Genomic DNA, 25140 nt, shown 5'->3' with positions numbered 1-25140 from the left:
AACTACAAAGGGAAAGTTTTGTGTGTGTCCCGGTGTATTATGGGTAATCACTGTGAACGTGTGATGACCTGCAGAGACATGTTCTTGTCAGTTTTATTAAAAATGTGTCTTTAAATGTTTCTGGTTACATTTCAGAAAACAAACAGAAAACAAACAAACAAATCTCTTTTAAAAAAGGTGTTGAAGATTAAAGTGAGACAATTGCTAACATCTAGTATTCTGTAGTATTTATGAGGTACAGGTTGATTACAGTATGAATTATTCTCATAGTATCCATGAAGCACAGCTGTAATTCAGTATTTAATATTGTGATATATTTATGAAGTACAGGAGGCGTAAACTTCAGCTCGTTTGGAGATTTCCTGTCGTAAAGATTCAACTGTTTCCAACATCTGAGAAACTTCAGCAGATTTGTTTTCTTTTCTTCGGATCAACTGCAGGATCCTCTGCTCCACACCTGAAAACGCAACAGACAAACAAATACACACAGACACAAACACACACAAACCCATACACACAACACACAGAGACACACAACACACAACACACACACACAGTTTAAATATTTTAACACCCCATATTTTAACATCTACATATATATATAGTATGGCTGTCAAAATTAAGATTAATTAACACGGACATTTGTTGCATGAGTCGCTGCATGTTAATAACTAATTTGGACTTGTAATCAATAAAAAAACAAATGTTAAATGTATTTATCAGTTTATGTCATTTATCTTTCCGTTCCCATAACAAAATACATAGAAATGGTGATTAACATTTTAATAATTTGACAGCCCTAGTTTTTACATAGGCTTTTCCTAGAAAATAGTCATAAATTTGAATATAACCTTGTATAAAAGTACTCCTGTGTACTCAAATAAATACAAGTACTATACAGTATGAAGCCGTGCATCTTCCACTCCTGCAAATATTTCTAAATAAAAAAAAATGTTTAAACAAAAGAATGGATTCCGAGTGCTTTTATTTTGAAACGCATAAAGAAAGTGCTTTGAACATGTAAAAATGCATTTTTGTGACACAATCTCAACAGATAAACCTTAAAGCTCAGTTGAGAGATAATTATCTCTCTATGTCACAAACACTTCTACAACACTTCCTGAACCTGTTTCAAAGTAAAAGCACTCCAAAGTTTCACTCTGTGAATTCGTTCATTTGTTCTAACGGGGCTTTGATTGTTATCGACAGACCAGAAGATGCTCGTCTTCATAATGTAGAGTCCTGACATTTAGTTGAGTTCATAAACCGACTTGAAGGAAATGCAGGAGACAAACCAGCAACTCCGCCGCCGGTAGCGGACACAGCGCGTGTGAACCACAGACAACCTGTGAACCACAGACGACCTGTGAACCACAGACAACCTGTGAACCACAGACGACCTGTGAACCACAGACAACCTGTGAACCACAGACAACAGGCACACAACTAATCTGCTGTGCAACTGCAGCCTGTGAGTCCAGAGAGTTCGGAGATCGACCACTGCTCTAAAGTCTAAGTCAAAGCTCTTCTTCATCCAAGGTGACGACTGTGAGTCATTGTTCGGTCTCATTGATCCATAGCTGTAGTCATAACTTAAGTTATACTGATATTACTGCCCTACAAGTAAAGTACTACCTTGTATAAGTCTGAGTCTGTCCTCCATTTGTGTTTTCAAGTTCTCCACCTCCTCTATAATCTTCTTCAGTCGTTCTCCAGCTTCACCCTGAGCCGAGTGATTCGAGGTTCTTTGCTTCAAAACCTCAAAAGATTCCATCACATTGTCCAGATTCTGTGAAACAAGAAGATCAAGTCATATTGTCATGTTAAAAACCCTGATATCTTAGTAGGAGTAAACATTGACTCTGCAGCCTCCTGTATGTGTGTGTGTGTGTGTTGTCGTACTATTGTCGTATTATTGGCTGACTGAGCAGCCTCCTGAGCCTCTTGGGTCAACGCTCTGTTTTGTTCTGTTTTCCTCTTCAGGGCTTCAATTTGGTTTCTCAGATTTTCAGGTCGATTATTCATCAGATTCGTCTCCAGCTTGTTCAATTTTTCTTGAATCTGAAACGTGACAAAATATTTTCAACACTTGTTTAAAGACCAAAATGAAACGACAGATATTTGAGACCATATGTGTGTTTACATTTTGCACTTGAGCTTGGGTCGTGTCTCTGTCTCTGTTGGCTGTTTCCAGGTCATTGTTGGCTTTGTCCTGAGCTCTCTCAGCTTCATAAATGTCTCTGCTGATCTCTGTCCAATCCATGTCCTTTGTCCTCTCCCTGAACACAACAACACAGTATGAGAACACAAGGATTTTATACTGAGATCTCAGAGCACGACTGCGCCAGACATCAGACCAACAAAGAACACAACACACGGACAAATAGAAACACAGCAATGAGATTCATGGTCCAGGAAACAACCTCTTGTTTCACAATAAGAGGTGAGAAGGAAGATGTCTGCAGCTTTCATTAGGATTAGAGTTTTGCAGCAAAATTATATGAAATATATTTAGTCTTAAAATGATATGAGAAACATACATGCTCCTCCAACAATACATGTTTTAATTAATAATAAAGTTATAATTATTGTAAATTTGTATTGTGGAGTGGCACATACAAAGACAAAGGTTCACTCACTTGAACTAATTTACCACCCGGCTACTTGTAGGACGGGTATTCACAGTACTTTCAACAATCAAGTACTTTATTCATATGCAGAGACCAACATACAGCTGGAATATTAAATCATCCCAACTCATACTGGATAATGCTGTCATTCCAACGTATGTGGGCGGTGTGGCCTAGGGGGTAGAGTGTGCGTTCTCTAATAAGAAGGTTGCCAGTTCAATTCCCACTCTTCCCCATCTGCATGCCGAAGTGTCCTTGGCAAAATACTGAACCCCTAAATGACTCATAAATGTTGAGTGTACTAAAAATGTAAGTCACTTTGGACAAAAGCGTCAGCCAAATGATATGTAATGTAACATAGTGTTCCTGCCATCAGTCACACCAGAAGAGCCTTGGCAACAGGTTTCTTCCTCCTCTATATACCACTCTTCTTCTCCATCCTCTTCATCGTCAGTAGCAGAAAACTTCATAACTGACGTTTGCATCAAGAAACCACAGTGAGCTCTGAAGTTAATCTAAAATAAACATCAAATGATCCATACGTTAAATTCATCAACATTTTGTCAGAGACTGGGTAGAAACCAGTGTTGTGTATTTTTTGAGTTTTTTTGTTGTTTTTGTGATAATGGGCTTAGCTTAGCATGTAGCGTCTGTTGAAGATTTTTGACCATCCTCACACATTACAGTATATGTCTCTATGTATTATGTATAGTGTATATTCTCTCTGTACAGGAGAACAGAGCCTGTCTGGTTCCACAGATCCTCCTTCTCTCTCTGAGCAGATCCCAGGTCAGGTTAGAGATAAAGGACCAGCAGGACATTGTGTCTTCACTCAGGGACGTTCAGGTCGAACTCAGAGGCTCCAGACAGAGACACCGACTCTTTGTGTGTCTCACCGGACGTGAGGACACAATGTGATTCATGAACACACACTTTACACTGAACTGTCCAATAGGATGCAAACAGCTCCATGATACAGAGAGAGGGACCTTCATGTGCTGCTGGGACGGGTGAGGCAGGGTGAGGGAGATATACTGGGAGGCTGTGGGAGACGTCTTCAGACTGGGTGGAGACAGTTGCATGATGCTCTGTTAGTGTTTGTGTGTTGTTTCACCTCCTGGTCTCTTGATGCTTCAAGTCGACATTAAAACCTTCAGCTGCTGACAGAGTTCTAACCAGCTGCCAGGAAACTTCCAGAACAAATACCACTGACCACATGGATTCAACTGCAGCTCCCATTTCAACACAGGTAGTTACTGTTACATATCGTTGCTTTAAATTAAGTCTTGTGTTTAAATTAATATTTCATGTTATAATCGGTTTAATATTTTTTAACTTTAATAGTTAAAAGTTTAATATCTTAAAGTTTAATATTTGAAGTAAAGTTTCTCTTTTAAATTAGTTTAATGTTTTATTAAAAGTTAAAAGTTAGTTAACTATTTAATAGTTTGACAGTTCGACAGTAGTTCAGATGTTTGCTAACACTGACATGACTTCCTGAGCTTTCTGCAGCAGGTCCTTGGTTCTCCTCCCAGGCTCCTCCAGCTTCTTCAGCTCATCCTGGACATGTGCGCTGTTTGAGAGCAGATTATTGATTTCATTGATCATGGATCTGATCTGAGCAGGTGATCGTGGCAGCTGGATGTTCAGAACAGCTCTGGCCATTTTCTCGATGTCTTCAATAGGAACCATCTCATCTGTTGGAAAACATGATAAACAGAGTTTCTTCAGTTGTTTCCTCTGTTGCACCGTATCAGCAGGTGTGGGTCCTGCAGGGCTCATTTCAACACTGTGTCTTAACATCATTTTCTCATCTGTTCAAAAGAAACAGCTGCTTTACAAACTCCTTGTCTTAGCTATCATCATAAAACTTCACAATTCTATAAAAATGTTCATTAATACAAGAGGAACCTTTGATACAAGAGGACTTGATGAATGCAACCCCAGTTATAGAGTAGCATACTGACCCAACAGGTAGTCTTTGGTTTGCTGGATCAGCTCCCTGGTTTTGTTCTTCTCTCTTTCAAAGGTGTCGAGTTGTTCGTTGATCCGCTCGTGCTGATTCTGAGCCTGTTCTTTGGAGTCCTGAGCCGACTGTTTCAAACTGTTCATCTGACCCAGAACAAAGAGTTGAACAACACTGATCTCAGTGAAGAAGCATAGTCCTGTGTGTAGCTGGTAAACTTCCTCATAGTTTCATGTTTCAGTTCAGCATTGAGATCCATTAACAAGCAGATACACTTTCAAACTGTGTTGTTCAAAGGGATCAGGACAAGGATCCATTACAGGACTCTGGGATTAGACTGAATCTAATTCAGTTTGAGCAGCTGTGCCTAACCATGAACGTGTTAATCAATAACATCAGTTGGAACATCATGAGATGTTTTTAACTTAGTTATTCTCTGAATTAAATTAAAAACATGCTCAACTGATTCGGTCTCAGGATGAGAAGCAGCACCAGCACCAGAACATCAGCAGTGGTCTCAGTGTGAACCTACCGTGTTCTTGGACTCCTCAAGTCTCGATGGCAGTGACAGGAGTTGTTCCTTCGCTCTCTCTGATCGTTCTGAAGCGTGGTGACTGATGGGTACAACTCCGTCACAGCTTGAACCTCCACATTTCCTTCTTCCTGAAGCCAGAACACACAGAGCTCCACCACATCCAGAACAGTTGTCCAGACCTGGTCTTCCACAGATCTGAATCAGACCACAACAAGCTGCTTCAAGGCCATAAAAACATTACCTGATGTCATCAATCACCTGAAATCATCAAAATATGAACCCTTCCATCGTCCATCAATCTATCCAATAATAAACAAATGTATATGTTAATGAGTGTATAATAAATGAATTGTATAGTGAATAAATTGAGCACAGCGTTAGTTAAGACAGGAATTCAAGCTCAGCTGACAGCTACATCAGCTGATTTCCTTTCAGGCATTCATTGGCAAAGCTCAAACAAGGCACCTTATTATAACCCACCTCAATCCCTGCTCCCCCTTTTATTCTGTGTTTAGCTCATTCAGCATCATTTCTGTGGTCACTGATAACGCACTGGTCGGTTCCCTTTGGGGTTCTTGCAGGGAGGTCCCAGAACAGAGCCATACCACCAGGTGTAAATTATGCAGACGCTTAAAGGGGTCCTGACTAAAATGTATTTACATTTATAGTCTCACAAAATAAATGAAACTAAAAACATCCCTTGAATCTAAAATAATATTAAGAGTTTCTATAAAACATTATGTTAAAGGAAAAAGCCTGACACCCCCTTTATGAAATCATTTTATATTTGGATGACGTCATGGTGGCACATCATGGTCATGTGACTGTGCAGGTATTAACTCACCTGTCGGTTGAGGTTGACCACGCTGAGCTCTGTGATCTTCTTCTCCACTGGTGTCACGTCTCCTTTGCTTCCGCACACGCTCAGTTTGTGTTTCACTTCCTGTCTGACGTCCAGGGAGTCGTCTAAAGCTTCGGTTGCACTTTGAACTCTTTTCTCATCCAACTTGAAACGTGTCAGAATCTTCTGGATCTCGTCCAGCAGCGCTGCAACAAATCAAAGAAGAAAATCTTATTAAGTGAAAATGTTACCTTTTACTGAATTCTGGTCAGCTTGGTTTAAAGTGAAATCAAATTTAATAAATTAAACATTAGAGATTGAATTATGTTCATGTCATAGAGGAAAATGTTACTTCAACAGTCACAGGATATAATCAGCTCAGCAGGTTTAATCCATCCATCAATCAGCTTCTGTCAGTTCTGAGTCTACGATGAATGTTTGCATTTCAAAAGTGAATCAGAGAAAACTCAGATTTCTGTACCGTCCACATCTTCTTCTTCTTCTTCTTCTTCATCTGGGAGCTCCATCACATTTTCCTTCACACTTTTCAGCAGCTTCTTAAACTCCTGACGAATGTTTTCCATTTCGGTGTCGAGAAGAGGAGACGGATCGATCAGGATCATGTTTGGATCAACGGCATCTTTGAACTTCCTGTGAGACAGAAAACATTTACAAATTTTTCATTATCTTCAATATTTTAGGGAGAGATGGCGCTCAGACGTCCAGCGTCATAAGAAGTCTGAAGTTTTCTCATGAAACAACGACTCATTTAAACATTGAGGAAGAAATCTGTAAAACAGATGAAACATCCTCATTTCAGAACAAACATGTGAGGAGAGTAAGGAACTCACCCAATCCTCACACAAAGTTTTTCCACCTTCTCCAACTTCTGCGATGACAGTCCTGTCAGATTGGTGAGGCTGTCGAGCTTGGAGTGCATCTGCAGCATCTGGTGCCGGGGCTGACTCTCTCCAGGCCGCTGGTCTTTGCCTTGGCGAGGGATGAAGGTTCTCATCCTCTGTGCTGCCCGATGGACATCCGTGACACTTTCAGCCCAGACAGCGGTGCACGGATGGCACTCCTCGCACGCTGGAAATGCCGAGCTGTAGCCGAGGGCGCACTCATCACAGAAGATCCCGGTGACTCCAGTTCGACAGATACACTCCCCGGTTTCAGGGTCACATGATGGACGCTCGGTTCCCTCCAGGTTACAGTCGCAAGCTGAGAACAGGAAGGGATGAAATAAAATCCACAGTTGTTGGATAAAATGTGTGTGTGTGTGTGTGTGTGTGTGTGTGTGTGTGTGTGTGAGTTTGTTCTCCCTTACAGATACACTGCAGGTCTGGATTCCCAAAATGATTTTCTCCACATTCGTCACATTGTCTCCCTCCAAACTCAGGATGACATGGACACTGTCCCATCACCTGAACACATCACATGATTATTTATGACCTTAGATATTGTATTTATGTGTATTAATGTGTCTCTCTCTTGTTGTTTATTGTAAATACCAAATAAACTGCTATTTGTTGCTCACTGAGAATCAATCATTCATTTGAAGAACATATTTCAATCAATGACCCTGAGAATCTTGTGTCTGTTCTGCAGCGTGAGCTAAAATAAAAAGAATGACATCAGAGTAGAAACTGTGGATATTTGGATTATTTCTTAGTTTGAGGTCTGACCTTGTTGCAGATGTTGGAGAAGGAGTTGACAGGATCACAGCTGCAGGGCTGACATCCTGACGGTCCGTCCAGGTTCCAGTATCCGTCCTCACACTGGTCACAGAGGACTCCCACGACACCCGTCCTGCACGGACATTGTCCTGTGCTTGGATCACAGAAACAAGAACTCCCCAGAGGGCAACGGGTCACCTCCGTCCCACGCCGGTCACAGGAGCATTCTGGGAAATACACAATAGATTCAATACATAAGGGATATCATCCATGTGGAAGTAGTCAGATTGTTCTTTTTCTCTCCATTTTCTTTTTAATGCTGTATATCACAACTCTAACATGTTGAGGGTTAGATAATGTTACCATACAAATACAATTGAACTCAATTGACCTGAAAACTTTGACAGTTTCAAGCAGGGAGGCCGGACTGAGAGTATTGAGGGATGGATTCAATATCTTGATTCGAGGAGAGGCTACAGTATGATGATGATGATGATAATATAATAATAATAATGATGATGATGATGATGATGATGATAATACTAATAATAATAACAATAACAATAATAATAATAATAATAACAATACTACTACTAATACTAATAATATACTCTCTATCTGTACCTTTGCAGTCTTGGACCAGAGCGTTTCCATAGTAGCCCAGTTTGCAGCTCTGGCAGTGTGGTCCCACCGTGTTGTGTTGGCAGGACAGACACACACCGGTCCGGCTGTCACAGGCGTTGCCGTCGTCCAGGTCGATGTTGTTGTTGCACGGACACTCTGCACAACGGGCACCTGGCAACGTCAGGTCTCCATAGAAACCAGGGCTGCATCTGTTGCATCGTGAACCTGAAAGTGTTTTTATTTCATTCATCAATTAAAAAGGTTTAACAGTGTTGCGTGTCACGTGTTGTCTCGTGTGTAGCAGGTGGACGGAGCTTCCTTGAAACACCCAGCTCCTACCTGTATGCCCCTCCTGGCAGATGCAGGTCAGACTGAGGGATTGTGGGTCATATTGGCAGGAAGTGGCAAAGAATGGTCCACTGTTCTTAACATCTGGGCAGAGGCAGGGCTGACAGGGCTGTCTGGAGACGGGGTCTCCATAGTAACCCTCCACACATCTGCATCAGTAACAAAGGCGTCATAATTTCATATCTCTGTGTTTCTGATTCATAAACCTGCGAACACATTTAAAATGGTGAACTCTGACATACACTCAGTAAGAACATATAAACAATACAGTGAAAACACACATTTAAACTGCAAACTGATCTACAGACAGTGATGTCGTCACTAGTCAGTGTCACATTCTACACGTGTGACTGTCCTGTGTAGTTCACTTCAGTCCAGGTCCAGTCTAGTCAAGTCTGTTCCACTTCACTTCAATCAATCGATCAATTAATTACATGTTATTTGTCTCATGGATGTTAACCAGGAGCAACTTCCTCTGTTCTTAACTCAACAAGAGTCAAACTACAGAGAAACTTAGTGATCAGTGGATGAAGCTCAGTCACATGTGAGGATCCTCTCCCAGGACACAAGTTCAACAGATGCCAGTAGAGTCCAGTTCACAATACTTCACCTCTATCCAGTCTGGTCCAGTTCACTTTAGTATAGCCTAGTTCAGTCCAGGTCGGGACAGTCAAGTCTGTTCCACTTCCCACAGTTTACTTCAGCCCAGTCCAGTCTAGTCCAGTCTATGACATTCCAATCTATCTAGTCCAGTCCAGGCTGGAGAACTGGTGGCTCTGTTATGTGGTTTTGATTTGGTCCATTGTCAATTTAGAGGGAGGAGTCACTGTTAATAAAACAAAGTTGTTTTGACTGATGACCTTTAACCAATGATGGGATGATAATCAACGTGTCACTGAATAAATGAGTATGAAAATAATGGGAATCACAGGATCTGCCGGTCACTAGATTTCAATATATTGTTTATAATATACACCTTTCTACTCTATTCAGCCTGCACTTGATTTGGTGATTGGTCGATTGCATGAAGCAGGTTTACAGATGTTCTTAGTAAAGTGCTGGATGAATGTGTGCGACCTGTCACAGTGCCACCCGGTGGCGTGTTCTCTGCAGTTCACACACTCCCCGGTCTCTTCATCACACGTCTCAGAGAGATTGTTACATTCACAGGGTCGACATGAGGGGAAACCCCAGAATCCTTTGTGGCAGTGATTGCAACGTCGCCCCGTCGCGGCTGGCTGACATGCACACTGACCTCTGACCTGATCACACAGCTGCGACACTGAACCACGAGTGTCACACCCACACGCTGCAAACGACAACATAGAACAAAATCAGTCATCTTGTCGCATCTCATTTTAGAAACCTCAGATTCTCTAAATATGAGACTTTCTTACATTTGCAGCCGTCGAGTCCCAATTCAAATGTCATTGGTGCACAGGTATCACAGCAACGGCCCATCACATTGGGTTTACATTCACAGAAGCCCCCTAGTTTACTGCAAGATGGCCCTAGAGAGCCTATGACGTTACACCTGCAAGCTGGCGACAGATGAAATAGAGATAAATTCACAACAGATCATTTTTATGTTTTTAAATGATGAAGAAAAATCTCTTCCACATTGTTGAATGTTTGTAAACAACTACCAACGTGTTGCACCACTTACGAACAGCTCCGTTGTGGATTCGTGCTGACATGCTCTTGATCAGTGCCTCACAGACTTCTGGGAGTGAATCATGTGGTTGGAGCTCAGCAGCCAATCCGATGCAACGAAAGTGGCGGAAAGATTCAAGGTCACTTTGAGAGCAGAAGTTCTGGACGGACTCTATTCTCGGAATCAGACCAATCTGAAAACACATCAGAATCAGATTCAGGGTTTATTGAAACGTAGATTCACACAAATAAGGAGTGTTCTGTGGTGTGTTAGTGAAAGCATAAATAAAAACAAATTATTAACACTACCATCTGGAACAAATGTGTGCAACATGGACGGTAGATATTTCCAATTTGAAGTAACTTGTAACCCTAACCCCCCCATTCAGAAGAAAACATTTTAGAGTCCTCATGAGACTGTTTGGACTCCAGCCTGACCTCAGCCAGTAGTTCACACCAAACACACTGATTCTGACCTCTGATTGGTCCATTGCTGTTATAGCAGAAGTTTATTTGAGCTCAGGAAGTTCTCCTCACCGAGTCAATGAGGATGTGAGATCCATCAGGTCCAGACTGTTTGTTAAACACGACGTCAACAAAGTAACGACCTCCTGCATTCAGGCACACGGAAGAATCCAGACCACGTCCTCTGGAGACAAACAAAAACAAACAGTAAGCAAATAGATAAACAGACATTTACAATTTTTTCTGCATATGTGACCTGAATGGTCATGTGACTTTTCTGCAGCCTGTCCAAAGTCAACTTACCTGGAGTTTCCAGGAAGAATCAGAGTTTCACTTCCTGTTGGGTTGTTACTGCAGCCACCGTCACCTGGTGACATCATGATGATGCTAACTGAAGCCAGCCAATCAGACAGAGCCTCAGAGGAAGATCAGGAAAAAACATTTAAGTAAAGAAGCAGGAAAAAAATCATCATTATTTTACATATATGCTACATTTAATATACATTAAACAAAAAATATTATAAATATGAATATTTATATTAATAATCATTATAATAGTACAATTTATTTGTAAAGCACCTTTTATTTAAGGAATGCAGTTTTACATACAATATAGATACAAACAAAAACATGGTAAAATGTATTCAACCTCTTCTCTCTGCCCCCCCCCCACATTAATTTATTTACATGTCACTAACTATGTGTCTTTTTCCTCCCATAGTCTGTGTCTCTCTTCGCTTCTGGGTCTAACCCTAACCCTGAGTCTGGTTCTCCCTTTAATGTACGTTCTGATCAGGACTCTGTCGGACAGACCAACTTCTCAAGATTAGTGATAAGGATGTTGTGGTCCAATCGAATCAAAAAAGCTCAGGTCCAGAGGGATGAGAATCAAAACCTTGTTTTCAGAGTTTAGTCTGAGTAACTTACCAACAACAACCACAACCTGAACTGAACAACGTGAACTAGAACCACAAACACAACCTGAACTGAACAACGTGAACTAGAACCACAAACACAACCTGAAGCACAACCAGAGCCTGAACTAGAACTGGAAATACCCTGAAGGTTCTTCTAACCTCTGTTTCATAGCGAATCACTAATTGGTAACCCATTGATGATTGAAGGTTATCCACAGTGAATCGAAGCCCAGCCCCCTCTAACACCCTGACCAATCCCAGGCCTGTCCAGGTGACTGGCTGATCACGTGTCCTCTGACGGGGGATAATCTGCAGGGCATGATTTGGGTCCAGAGGGATGCTGGTTGACTGCAGGACCCAAAGAAAGAATCAGTGGAAAGGGTAAGGGGTTAGGATTTGTTGAATTAAAGAGACAATCTGATTGGCTGAGAAATCAGCCTAGTCAGTACAAAGTATAACATCAGACAACTCACCTGCCCCTGTCTCCTCCTGCGGCTGAGTCGACAAGTCCTCTGAACCACAGCCACTCGTCCGTTGGTGATTTTCAAGTCAAAACCTTTCTCTCTGTAGTATTTCTCACACTCAGGTAACACACCCGGATTCAACTGCAAAACACAGAAATACTACATGTAAAATACATATAAAATATGCAAGAATACTTCATGTAAAAAATACAGAATTACCATATACAAAATACATAGAAATAAATGAAAAATACACAATAAAACTACAGAAAATACAGTGAAAAATTTATAAAATTAACATTATTTGTTGCAATCACCAGAGAAGAAGAAGATGATGAGGCATCAGTGGAAGAACCGCTTCCTCCAGGAAGTGGAGCTGCGAGCTCTGCCTCATACAGGAAGTAGTCAAGTGAAGGTAGGAAGAAACCAGGGGCGGGGTCAGAGCAGCGTCGACCTATCATGTTTCGTAAACAGCTACACTGTCCATCTTCTGGAGAACACCTGAGAAGACAGGGAGACGTCTATGGACTGATTCACATAAGATGAATTCAAATGGATCATAAGTCAATTTCAGCTGTTTGATGAGTCTGAGATGATGACACCTTGTGACAGCTGGTGACAAAACTGAACATTTGAAATAAGTATAAAACAGAACGTACATGATGCTTTGAGCTCCTCCGACATCACAGTCACATGGCGAACATCTGACCGCTGAGTTTCCTAAACCCCAGAAACCTTCCTGAACAGGACAGCAACACAAAAATCGTAAGTAATATCTCTCGTTAAAGTATCACAAACATAACCATTACAAGTTTTTTAAGTACTTTTTAATTCTTTATAAGATATAATTATTTTGATGTCATTATTACTACAATGCACTAATTATAATTAAAGACATAGGGTTAGGTTCCTACTTCCCAGAATGTGCTCCCGTAGGAGGCAACGTACAACGTGAACTTGAACCTTTAACTGTGTCTGAGCTGCTCCTGTGTTTTCTTCATTAATTAAGTTGATCTGAAAAGAAAGTTTCTGTCAGAGGTAAAACTTTAAGATGAAACTTACCGGACATCGATCACACAGCGGGCCGCTCGCCGAACTGTCACATTCACACCTTCCTGTCAGCTGATCACATGACCCAACACTTCCCAAAGCATGACACCTGCAGACTGAAACACACACACACACACACACACACACACACACACACACACACACACACAGACACACACACACACACATCATGTAGATTGAGCTACAGCTCTCTTTGTTTATGAACACGTCAGTTGAAGGTATCTACCCTGACACCCGGCCGGGTCGTCCGGCCTCAGGCCGAAGAAGCCATGTTTGCAGAGCTCGCAGCGCCGACCCTCCACGTTCTCTTTACAGAGACATTGACCAGTCCGAGCTTCACAGAGGCCGCCGCCATGAGCTCCTGCTGCATCACAGTCACAAGCTGAAACACAGGAAGTGGTTGTTACATCATCCTGTCAGATGACATCATCTCGTTAATCATGTGATGATGTCATCTGACCCTTTAACTCTGACCTTAAACAGACCTGAAACACTGGCTGACACACTGTGCACCAGGGAGACAGGGCAACCAGGTCAGAGGGTTTCAAGTCTCTGCTGAAGGGATAGCGTTGGGCTTCCATCTATCCATCTATCTATCTTGTTGTAATGTTGCTTAAATGTCATTTATTGCTCTTTTAATATCTTCTCCTTGATGAAAGTTTAGCTTCGTAAATACTGTTTCACTTTACATTACTTTACTTGTGACTCATTGTCTTAAAACAAGAGCAGGGTTTAGCTTTCACTCAGATTTGATAATATTACAAATATCCTCAATTTATTTACTTTCAATTTCAACTTTTCGATTTAAGAACAAATGATGGAGAAAGTGGAACTTGTTTGATCCCAATGAAAGAAAGCAGTGGAAGCTTACGTATGCAGGCTTGAGGGTCGTCCACTGCTCTCTGAGGATCCTGAAATAGAAAAGGTCGACACTGTTCACAGTGAGGACCCATCCTGTCATGGCGGCAGTCGTCACACACGCCACCGCTAATTCCACCTGTCGCCTCAAAACGAATGTCATCGAAGTGACAAGAGTCTGAGTGACCATGACAGTTACATCCTGAGAGGACATGAAACACAAATTAGTGAAAATGATGAAATGTTTTTATTCCAAACAACAAACAAGAATGAACTCGCTGATTAGAAGTTACCCAAAATGAACTTCTTTTTCATATGAATCCTGTTTATAGTAATAGTAATGCCGGGTTGTTTGAAAAGTAAAATTAAATGTATATAAAAAACTCCAAAAATTAGATAAAAGCTATAGCTTCATAGGATTCACAAAACCTTGTCTGATTTAAAAACAATATAACTTATTGATCCAATTAGTAAGATTTGTATAAACTATCGTACAAAAAATTTAATTTGAAATGTGCTTAATGTTTTCAACAGAAAGATCCATTCAACCTACTCCCGCAGATGCCAGCTGTGTCTCCTCCTCCTGGCCTCCAGGGGGAGTCGTGGTGAAAGTCCTGACATCTCTCACAGTTGTTTCCAGCTGTGTTGTGTTGACAAACACAACGACCATGAACCTGTAGAGTACAGAACATCTGGAATCACCTGAAAACTCACAATGCGATCATTTGTTCAAACAGTTTAAAGAAAGAAATGTGATGAAATCATCTGGACCCATCTTTTATTTTATTCTTTAGGGTTAGGGTTATTAAGGCTATTTTTTTCACATCCAGGTTACCTGTTTCTCCCCTTGCCCCAGTTGGAAATGATTGATTTGTGATCCAATATTAAAATGAAATGTTGATGTCACTGAAGCTGTTTTCAGGGCTAGGGTTGTCTGGACTAATGTTGTGTAGACAGTGTTTCTCTTGTAAAGCAGCAGCAGGAGATTTTCTTGGTCAGACAAGTTCACAACAGGAAAATGTGGGGAACATTCAGGCGAGGGGTGGAGCCAGGGCAGATCATGCAGAGCAACTTCCAGAACATCTCAGGAACACGTGCGGACTAAAGTTCATGCCTGAAACAGCTTGAGCTGGTGTACCATGCCAGTTTGAGTGAAGACATCCCCATGTCGTCCGTCCACAGGTGTGCACCTGCTGGCGTGTCCATTACAGAAGCAGCTTCCTCGGACGACCATGTTGTAAAGAGCATAGTAATATTTATTCAGAGGGTTCCTGCGTCTTCGACTCAGCAGAGTGTCACCGAGCGTGAAGAGACGAGTGAAGTTCACCCGGATATTAGTCAGAGTGATCAGATCTGAGGATGATGAATAAAAACAGTTGAATGTCGACATATGCTCTTTTCATACGTCCAAAGCAAACATATTATATATTTATCTATTTTTATTGTATTTACACAAATGTTAATGCTGGTTATAAAGTTTTGACTTTTATTAATAACAGACATCCAACATTCTCTGTCACAAACCATCACCTTGGATATTTGGTGCATAAGGGTTTCGTATTTCAAATATTGGATCCAGCGCTTTCAGCACCACCTAGTGGAAAAAGAAAAGAAAACATCTTCTAAATTTGACCTCACACACAGTGTATGTGTTTTTTATAAATAATGAGTGTGTCACCTCTCCATTGGTGGACGGTTCCGATCCAGAGTATCTACTGTCACATATGATGTCATCAATACTGTCAGCCGCCTCATTGGACACTGAAGGGAAATGAAGTGAACAGTCTTCTGCAAAATAACGAAAAACCTTCCACGTTTGTCCAAAATCCTTCGATCTCTCAACCAACATGGCTGCTGGACGGAAACTCTGCAGAGAGACAAGAGGAAGAAATATCACTGACACACACTTATATAAATATTTATGTATACTGATCTACATCACCAGGATCTTGAGCAAGAATATGGGAATGGGCAGATACCTGGCTGGTATAACAACTTGGCCAAAGGAGGAGATCAAGGCCATTAATATCAAGACAACGCAGATAGAAGTGGCTGATATGGACAAATCCTACTAACACAAGAACAGGTGCTGAGCTCGAGCTCAACAGTTTCCAATTGATTTTCCTCAAACAGCTACACACCCGCTGAGGAACGGCCTGTGGTTATTGGCGACTCTATTCTGAGAAACCAGCCAGAGCGGGTGACATAGTCATATTTAAAACTGCTCGCTAAGGGGATATATATATATTCAGTATCTGCTAAAGATAATGTCGTGCTCCGTAATTTTCTCTGGACCCGTGCCTAATATGACCAGTGAGCGACATGTACAGCCACACGTCACCTTTCAGCACTGGCTGTAGTTGTCGTGTCCAAATAACAATGTGGGCTTCGTAAATGATTGGCGAACTTTTTGGTAAAAACTGGTCTGATTAGGAGAGACTTCATTCATCCAACTTTGGATGGAGCAGCTCTCCTATCTAGAAATATGACAAGGTTTATTAGACAGTCCACACCGTGACAATCCAGAGTTGAGACCAGGACGCAGAGTTGCAGTTATACGCTTCTCTGGGCTTCTCTTAGAGCAGTCACCCTCACAATATACCTCACACTCTCCTATAGTAACTGTGTCTGGCCCCAGACCAACTAAATTAATATAGAGGAGTAGCAAATTTCGAACCTAATAAAAGTGACCACAACCAATATATCATTAACAAACAATAGAACTATAAATGCAGATTAATAAATATCAGCTCACTCAATCCAAAATCCCTATTTAATAAAGATCTGATTACTGATAACCAGATCGATTTACTATGTCTAACAGAAACCTGGGTGCGGAATGGTGAATATGTAGATTTAAATTAAGCGTTGCCCCCCCTCCCCCCCACCCATATTAATACTCATATTCCTCGAAGCACAGGCGGAGTTGGGGGGTTGCAGCAATCTCTAAATCTGACTTATCCATCAACCCTCGACTGAAAGGTAAAACTCATTTAAAAATTGTATAATCAGCCTCAAACATCCAAGCCTGAAATCACACAAACCAGTTCATCTACCTATCATATCGTCCGCCTGCTCTTTACTCTGAAGTTTTATCTGATTTCTCTGAATTTCTTTCTGAGCTCGATTTCAGGACAGATAAAATCATTATAGTCTGTGATTTAAACCTCGATGTAAATTTAGCTGAAGACAGCCTCAGTTCAGCATTTAATTGACTTCAGTCAGACACCTCACTTTAAAATGTGTATTGCAATAGTAGAACAGATTAGGGTTAGGGTTTGATGTCTAGGCTTTGACTTAGTCACTCTCCCAGATATGATCACATAGATATGATGGGTATGAAAGCAACCACTTCTAACCCCCCTACAGCTGGATGCTGGGGAAGTAGAGCAACTGGCAGCAACACTGTGTACTATAGATGATTGTGGAGACTGAGGTTTGTCACATGATTGGCTGCCTTAACTAGCTCACAAGTGTCGCTCCATTAATAGAACCAACATGTGAAAAACCCACTCACTTTTTAATTCACACACTTGATCTTGTTCTGGCAGAGACATTAAAAATGTAAAAATATTTCCAGAGAACCTTCTTCTGACGACCATTTTTTTATTAAATTTGAATTTTGTAATGGAAAATGATATAATCATATTCAACCACACTATTATCAAATCATGTTTGACAAGATGACCGTACCATGTGTGACCTGAGAAGAAGTCCGTTGTTGCCTCATGGCAGATTTATCATTACCTTTATCAACCAGATTTACTAGGTACTGGTCTCTGAGAGATACTGGGAATCACTGTCTCCTCCAATCTCATCAGATGAGTGTGTGTGTGTCAGTGTGTGTTTACCTTGAAGGTGAGAACCAGGTGGCTGAACTGGAACACGGTCTCCAGATTGAACTGGATACTGACATGATGAACACCTGCCAACATACGTTTGAATAAATATTTAGTTGGTGGCGTTCCTGGAACGCGGACAATGTAGGACTTGTTATACGGTAGGTCCGCAGGAATGTGTGGATCTATAACTTTATTCATTTCTTAAGTCTGTCCACTGGTCATTTCTGGTACGAGTTTGGACTGCTTTGACTATATTACACATTGTTGGGGCCAAAGCTAAATAAATTGCCGGATTTGTCTTGGTTAGGGTTATTACATTATCTTGTTTTTGGGAGGAGACTTCAATTGTCCTTTCAATAGCATCGATTTCTTTTTGGTGGTCAACAGGCTGGTTAGAACCGTCTCTAGTTGTAATTAGGATCCAATTGTCTTATCAGACCAGGCTTCAGGATAAATTTTCTTTCTTTTCTCAGACAAATTATACAAGTTTTTCGAGCGATGGTCCCTCGTTAATCTGTCTGTTGCTGCTAGAATCAACACTAGTAAGATTAACATTTTCTTTATTCCAAAGCACTGGGTGGAATGGCGCTGGAACATTTTGTTCTATTATTGGACAACAAATATTGGAAACTTGAACGATTGGCTTCGATATGAGGATAATGAGGCCCCTCCATTATGGTGGAAGCCTTATTGCACTCACCTCTTCTTTCTTTGATCTCTAGTCACAGAAAAAAAATGTGGTCTTAAAATTTAAATTTAGAGGCCATTCTGGCTTACAGACACTCTTTCTACGGCACCATTAGAGGCAAATCATAACTTTCCTTCATCATCAATGAACAGTGCCTTTTCTATCTGTGCTAAGTTAGCTACACAAACTGTGAGGGACCTATATGTGGATGATGTTTTTGCATCTTTTCAACACCTAGTTGACTAATATTCACTCCCTTAAGGACAGTTTTTCAGGTACCTCCAAAATCGCAATTTTATCTGCTGTTCATTTCCAAATGTCCCTGGCCTCCTCTTTTTGGAACTTCCCCCATGGGCTGATCTCTATTATTATTTTTTTCAAACATACACAACCTCTATTCTGGCTAGGGTCTGTTTGTTCGTCTATTTTTTGTTAACTGGCAATAATAATAACAAGAATTGGATGAATTATTGTAATTGTTTCTAAACGTGAAAATCATAAACAAATAAAAAAAAAAAAAAAGGTTAAGTTGATTAACTCATGACACCATACTGGTCACAAGATGTTTGTCTCATTTCTCAGCTCACCGTTCTCAGACTGCCACCATTTTGTTTTTCTTTCAAGGTCGAAGGTTGTGATAATGTTCTCGATGCGGTGGCTGTTTGGGTTGCTATAGCGATTGTACGGCAGACGTGAGTCACATGTGAAACATTTCTTTTCCTCCTAATGGATGAAAAGATATTCAACATCACCTTCATCATCATCATGATTATTGTCATCTTCATCATCAACTTCTAGAAGAAGGGACGGAGTGAAAGAGAAGAGACAAAGTTGATAATGTCGTAATGAGGAGGAGAAGTGGAAATGCTCCTCAGGGCGAAGAGAGAGAGGTAGAAGAGAAAAAAATCTAATGACAGATCTGAACATGTTTCAAAATAAAATTCAAACATGAGCCAGAAACCTGTCAGAGAGAAAAAAAACAGGTCCTTCACTGACACTGTGTTTATTTTACATTATATATCAAATTCTATTATATAAATATCCTTATTTATTGTATTGTATATGTCATATTATGTTTATCATATCATATCACCTAACCCTGACCCACAGTGACTTCTGACCTCCAAGTATCCGATGATGCAGTAGTTCTGAGCTCCATCCAGACCACAGGTTGATGAGGCTGAGAGCTGAGCAGCTCGACCCACCATCAGGTCACCCAGCTGAGGACTACACGAGCTGCCAGGACACTGGAGGTCCTGGAGGTCCTGGAGCTGACTCACTGGAAGAAAAACTAGAGACAAAATGAGATTTATTTAAACTCTACAATAATAACAAGAAGAATTTACAAGGTAGTTATGAATGAGTGGCGACAAAGTGGGGCAGTGGCTAGCACTGTTCCCAGTTCGAATCCCTTTTTGAGTTCACATGTTCTGTGTTTGTGTGTTTTCTCTTCGTCCCACAGTCAAACACAATCACAGGTATGATGGACAGATCACCTGGTCAGGTTTTAACCCCGCCACTTACCCAATGTCATCTGAAATTTGCTCCAATTACCACCCACTTCAAGATGATAAGTGAAATAGATGATGGATGGATGTGAGGATTGGTGGATGGATGAATTATGATAAATGAGACGATAATGAAATTAAACTCACTGATGAAGATGAAGATCATGTTGATCATGTTTCTCTGATAGACTCTGATCAATGATGGATTCTGAAAGAGAAGAAAACATGTTCATCATGTCTCAGGTTCAGAAACACGTGATGATGCACATGAATTGAAGTGTACCAAGAAGAAATCCAACATTCTATGAAGGGTTAAGGATAGAGTCACTACAACCACTGCTTTTAAGAATGAGACTGTAGCACCTACAGTGTCAAAACCCTCCATTAGCAGGGATGTAGGAACAATATGGGTTAGAGTTATGGATCTGAACCTCCAACAGTAAAAACAAATGTGTAAGTTAAAACATACATATAAGACAATCAAGATTTGGAAGTTATCTCAAAAACTGCAGATAAAAAATTGATAGAAACATATATTTTGGGGTTTGGGTTAATACTGACGCGTACACATCTCAGCCAAGAACTTGATCCACAAAGAAATCAAACATTCTATGAAGAATTTATAAGTCCCACAAAGATCGCAGATTACTTTCAATTTAGATTTAATGGATCATCCTAAATGCGCGCAGATAATAAATTATACTTTATTTTAATTCATCAAACAGAATGTATTGCCACGCAGCACAGCGCAAAGACAGTCTTGGTTAAATTCACTAATGAACTTCTAATAGCTTCAGATGTCTGTGTCTGTCCTCGTCCTTTCAGATCTCAGTGCAGCATTCAACACTATTGATCATCACATTTTATGACAGAGACTGGAACAGTTCATTGGAATTTAGGGAACTGCCTTAAACTGGTTTTCACCAAAGTTAACCATGGTGTCCCACAGGGCTCTGTGCTCGGCCCAATTTTATTATTATTTCATAAACATCATCAGGACACACTCGGTAAATTTTCACTGCTATGTGGATGACACACAGTTATACTTAAAAACTAGAACAGTGTAATCAATGAACTAAAGTTCATGTTTTAAGGAGATAAAAACCTGGATGAAAATGTTCTCTTATTGAACTCATATAAAACAGAGGTTCTAATACTTGGCCCTAAACACCTTAGAGACACATTATCTAATGAAGAAGCTGCTCTAGATGACATTGCCCTTGCTTCCAATGAAACATCAGGAACTTGGGAGTGATCTTCGATCCCGATTTGTCCTTTAATTCTCACTTAAAACAAATTTTCTAGAACCTCATTCTTTCACTTGCGTAATATTTAAAACATCAGACATGTCCTTTCTCAAAAAGATGCAGAAAAACTAGTCCACGCCTTTGCTACATCAAGACTGGATTATTGTAATTCCTTATTATCAGGCTCCAGCAGTGAATCTGCAGCTTGTCAAAAATGCTGCAGCACGTGTCCTGACAAGACCCAAGGAAAGTGAGCACATTTCTCTAGTATTTGCATCGCTACACTGGCTTCCCTAAAGTCTCTAAAAGTAGAGGAGGAGCCAGAGCTTCAGCCTCAAGCTCCTCTCCTGTGGACTCATCTCACCATCTGTACGTTTAAGAGAAGGCTTAAAACCTTCCTTTATGATAAAGCCTATAGTAAGAGCCGGTCCAGGTTTGTCTTTGACCTGATCTTAGTTCTGCTGCTATAGGTCTAGAAGGTCGCGGTCAGTTGACACGGAGCTTCTCCTTCCTCTTCTCCATCCTTATAACATCAAAGAAATGAATATCTCATCAATACATGTTACTGACTTGACTTCTTCCCAGGAGTCGCTTTGCCTCATCGTCCATAGATCGTAGATAATGAAGGTGGATCGAGAATCAGAGATCATGATGGGCTCCTCTAGAAACATGTCGGAGTCTTCTGATGTATAAACAAATGCTCAATTATAGGCAACAGGATCATAATGATTCTAAAATTCAGGTGTTCTAACACTGATCAAAACATTTTAACAAAACAAAAGTACATTAGATTAAATCCGGCGAAATAAATGTTGAAATGATCCTGAACCAGGACATTTACAACCAATCCTCTGGTTAAATCTTTCTTCTTCACTGATCATCCATTCAAACAGCAGTAAACTGGTTACCCCCTGAAGGGACTGATGATATTTTAGTGGAATGTTTGAGCCTCAATAGGGAATCAACTGAACTTCTACATAAAGAACAAACTGTTCCAACATGATCATCAGAGAAAATCCTGGAAAGAGCTGCATAAATCTGCCTATTGCTTTCATGCACCTTGAACAGATCAACACCCTTAGATTCAGTGTCTTCCTTCATTAAAGAATTGCAGGTCTTGGGCTAGGGACCGACATTCAGACCATCAGCTCCACATCGTACTCTGATCTTTTCCAGTATCTTCAATTGACATCAGACTGGATCAACCGCTCCTGGTTTCAGTCTGATTGTAATTTGTTTCTGTGCTGATACCCAGACACAGCTTCAGCTTTTAGCCTCTGCTGCTCTCCATGTTCACTCATTTAGGTCACAGTATTACCACAGTGCTACTGATACTGTAGCACCAGATGTGTCACTATGACATTTTCATTCATGCTGCAGAGATGGAGATTCTCTTTTCTATCTTAGGTGCATTTTGTTTCAAGACGACAATGCTAAGGTAGAACATGACCAACTGTTGTCACAAAAACAACTCACAATAAAAGCATCCACAAACTAACCAACATTAACACGAAAAATACATAGACGATATAAAGTTTTAATGTGTTTATTTTCCGACTGTTTTAGGTTTTCTCACAGAATGTTCATATAGTGATACATTTAGATTTAGAGCAAGTGGATGTAGAGTTAGGCGATGTGTGTTTGTAGATGTAGAGTTGGTACATGTAAAAGATGCACATTTTTTAGATGTAGTGTTTGTAGAGTTGTTAGCTGTAGTCATTGCTGTAAATGTAAGGCTACCTCTGACATTGATGTGTTTATGTATGTTCTATCTTACACATATTAGATGTAATACTAAAGAAAAGTGAATAAAGGTGAACTCACCTGCTGCAGCTTCACTGACATAAAGAACAGATCTGAACACGTATTGACTGAATACACCTGAGAAGATAACAAAAGTGATCACCTGAGGCTGTACCTGTCTCTCACAGTGAGAGAGAGAGAAGAGGGAGGGAGGGTCGAGAGGGAGTGAGAGAAAGTCACGAAGAAAGAGACATACATGGGTGGGGTGTAGAGAGAGAGAGACAGACTGATAAAGAAGGAAGGGGGAGAGAGAGAAGGAGAGGTGGGTGGCAGAGAGAGACAGAGGAGGGGGAGTGAAGAGAGAGGCAGGGGTGGGGAAAAGACAGAGAAAGATTGTGAGAAAGGGAGGGAAAGACAGAGAGGTCGGGCGCAGAGAGAGGGAGAGAGAAAAAGGGAGGGAGGGTGAGGGAGAGAAAGAGAGGTGGGGTATTTAAAATGAAATTTAGCAACTACAAGTTCAAGACTGTTTAACCAAAAGCGTTAAACCTTGTCCTGGGTTAGGGAGTATTTCGTTATCTTTTAGTGTGAGGGGTTAGGTGAATATTAGATCCAGGAACCTGAGGTTTCATTCAATGCACAAGCCATCCAAGGATATAAGGCGCTCCCAACGCATTATTCTCACTCCAAGGATGTCTGTTTTTAGATTAATATCTCCAATGGGTCTGTGGTGACAATTTTGTTTTCATTTTGAAAACCAATTTCTTTTCTTTTTTTTCTTGTAAATTGGCAGGAGGACTTGGACCATTTGGTTAGGGTTAGGGTTAGGTGATGATGATAGTATCCAGGGCCCGGGTTAGGGTTAGGTGAAGACGGTAATATCCATGGACCCGACAATGTCAGGTCAAATGTAGTGCATTGGGACATAGGGTGCTCCTCACTTGGTATTTAAACCGTAGGGATATTTGGTTCCTAATGTACTAATCCAATGTTTTTCTTGTTTTTTCCTTAGGAAATCTGTCCATAAGGGTCCAGCTTGTATTATTGTGATCTTAAGTGATTGAACTTTATGTAAAATAAAGTGTTGTATTAAATGTGTGTCCATTTTTTGTCCGTGTTTGATGTTATATCTATGTTGGGCCAGTCTCTTTCTGACTGATTTCTTGGTCTCTCCAACATACTTCATATTACACTTTGAGCAATAAATCATATATATACAATTATTTGTTTTGGGATTGTCGTATTTTTGAAGCAGCAGTGTCTTGTCGAAGTTGGTGTCTGAAGAGAGGAGACGCAGACCCAGAACTTGCAGCATAACAGAATTTATTACACAGAAGTTTCACAGGTCAGACGGGCTCCATGGTATGCCCGGAGAAATCACAAAGGCCAGATAGTGAAAATCTGGCTCGCCTCTGCCAAGCAAGTCCTTTTAAAGAGGGGGTGTTGCAAACAAAACTATAGATCAAATGACGTAGCACATAGGGTCTATGCCTAAATTTGCACATGTTTTTAGTTACTGTAAGTTGAAGTCACCCGCTAGGTCTTTGGCCCTCCCTTAGCAGGTCAGATACTATCCCATAGGTCAAAGATCATTCCAAGGAGGGGGACAAATAACCCAAACACATAAAATAGCACTTACGAAGCCTGAAACTTCAGAATCAAGTAACTTGACATGGTAGCATGCCATCATGGTATATGACCATGTTAGAAAGTTCCATTAGCTGAATTTACGACATATTCCCCCCTACGAGGCTTGACAAAGTCTAGTAAACATACAGGTACATAATTCCAATAATAAAGCAACTGTGTGTAGGAGTGAGAGTGAAAAACCTGTCAGGCAGCCATCTTTCCTGAAACATCCATCAAACAATTTAGACAGGAAAATTCTCTCACGGTCCCTCTGCCCAGGCAACCATACATAGTACTCCTACACCACTGAAATGAGGAATCTTAGCAAATTGTGTAAGGAAATGACTTTAAGCAAATACATATGGAACTCTCAGCAAATAAAAACAAAACAATGTCCAAAGTCAGCCTGGTCGTCCCATTGGAGCTTTCAATGGACCT

At 40.8% G+C, this 25140-nt stretch overlaps 1 protein-coding gene across 1 annotated transcript; it reads right to left on the bottom strand.

Moving 5' to 3' along the window:
• Positions 1 to 180: 180 nt before the first annotated feature.
• On the bottom strand, positions 181 to 20261 carry lamb4 (laminin, beta 4). Its single transcript, XM_053426305.1, has 35 exons — positions 20234 to 20261; positions 19700 to 19857; positions 19166 to 19301; positions 17900 to 17973; positions 15727 to 15915; positions 15579 to 15642; positions 15187 to 15401; positions 14602 to 14722; positions 14062 to 14250; positions 13417 to 13572; positions 13182 to 13285; positions 12779 to 12858; positions 12437 to 12620; positions 12129 to 12260; positions 11815 to 12003; positions 11042 to 11154; positions 10811 to 10922; positions 10287 to 10467; positions 10018 to 10161; positions 9698 to 9929; positions 8612 to 8769; positions 8273 to 8497; positions 7658 to 7875; positions 7300 to 7396; positions 6824 to 7193; positions 6454 to 6623; positions 5976 to 6178; positions 5277 to 5326; positions 5129 to 5234; positions 4598 to 4742; positions 4120 to 4327; positions 2144 to 2279; positions 1903 to 2061; positions 1636 to 1789; positions 181 to 457 (listed from the first exon to the last, which is right to left on the bottom strand). Exons 1-35 carry the CDS (start codon positions 20259 to 20261, stop codon positions 318 to 320), a joined length of 5340 nt encoding a protein of 1779 aa, XP_053282280.1. The 3' UTR covers positions 181 to 317.
• Between the last annotated feature and the right edge of the window lie 4879 nt (positions 20262 to 25140).

The sequence above is a fragment of the Pleuronectes platessa genome, chromosome 7 (assembly GCF_947347685.1).
Source record: "Pleuronectes platessa chromosome 7, fPlePla1.1, whole genome shotgun sequence".
NCBI lineage: Eukaryota > Metazoa > Chordata > Actinopteri > Pleuronectiformes > Pleuronectidae > Pleuronectes > Pleuronectes platessa.
Note: the sequence above shows the minus strand (reverse complement) of the source record. Positions and strands in the feature narration are given on the sequence as shown.

What these genes read in the sequence shown, in the direction of transcription:
- lamb4 (XM_053426305.1), bottom strand. Translation starts at nt 20,261, where the DNA reads ATGATCAACATGATCTTCATCTTCATCA. An exon ending in GCATCATCGGATACTTGGAG is followed by an intron (nt 19,302 to 19,699) that starts GTCAGAAGTCAC and finishes TTCATCCATTAG; the next exon opens with GAGGAAAAGAAATGTTTCAC. An exon ending in TCCAGACCTGCAGTGTATCT is followed by an intron (nt 7,194 to 7,299) that starts GTAAGGGAGAAC and finishes TCCTGTTCTCAG; the next exon opens with CTTGCGACTGTAACCTGGAG.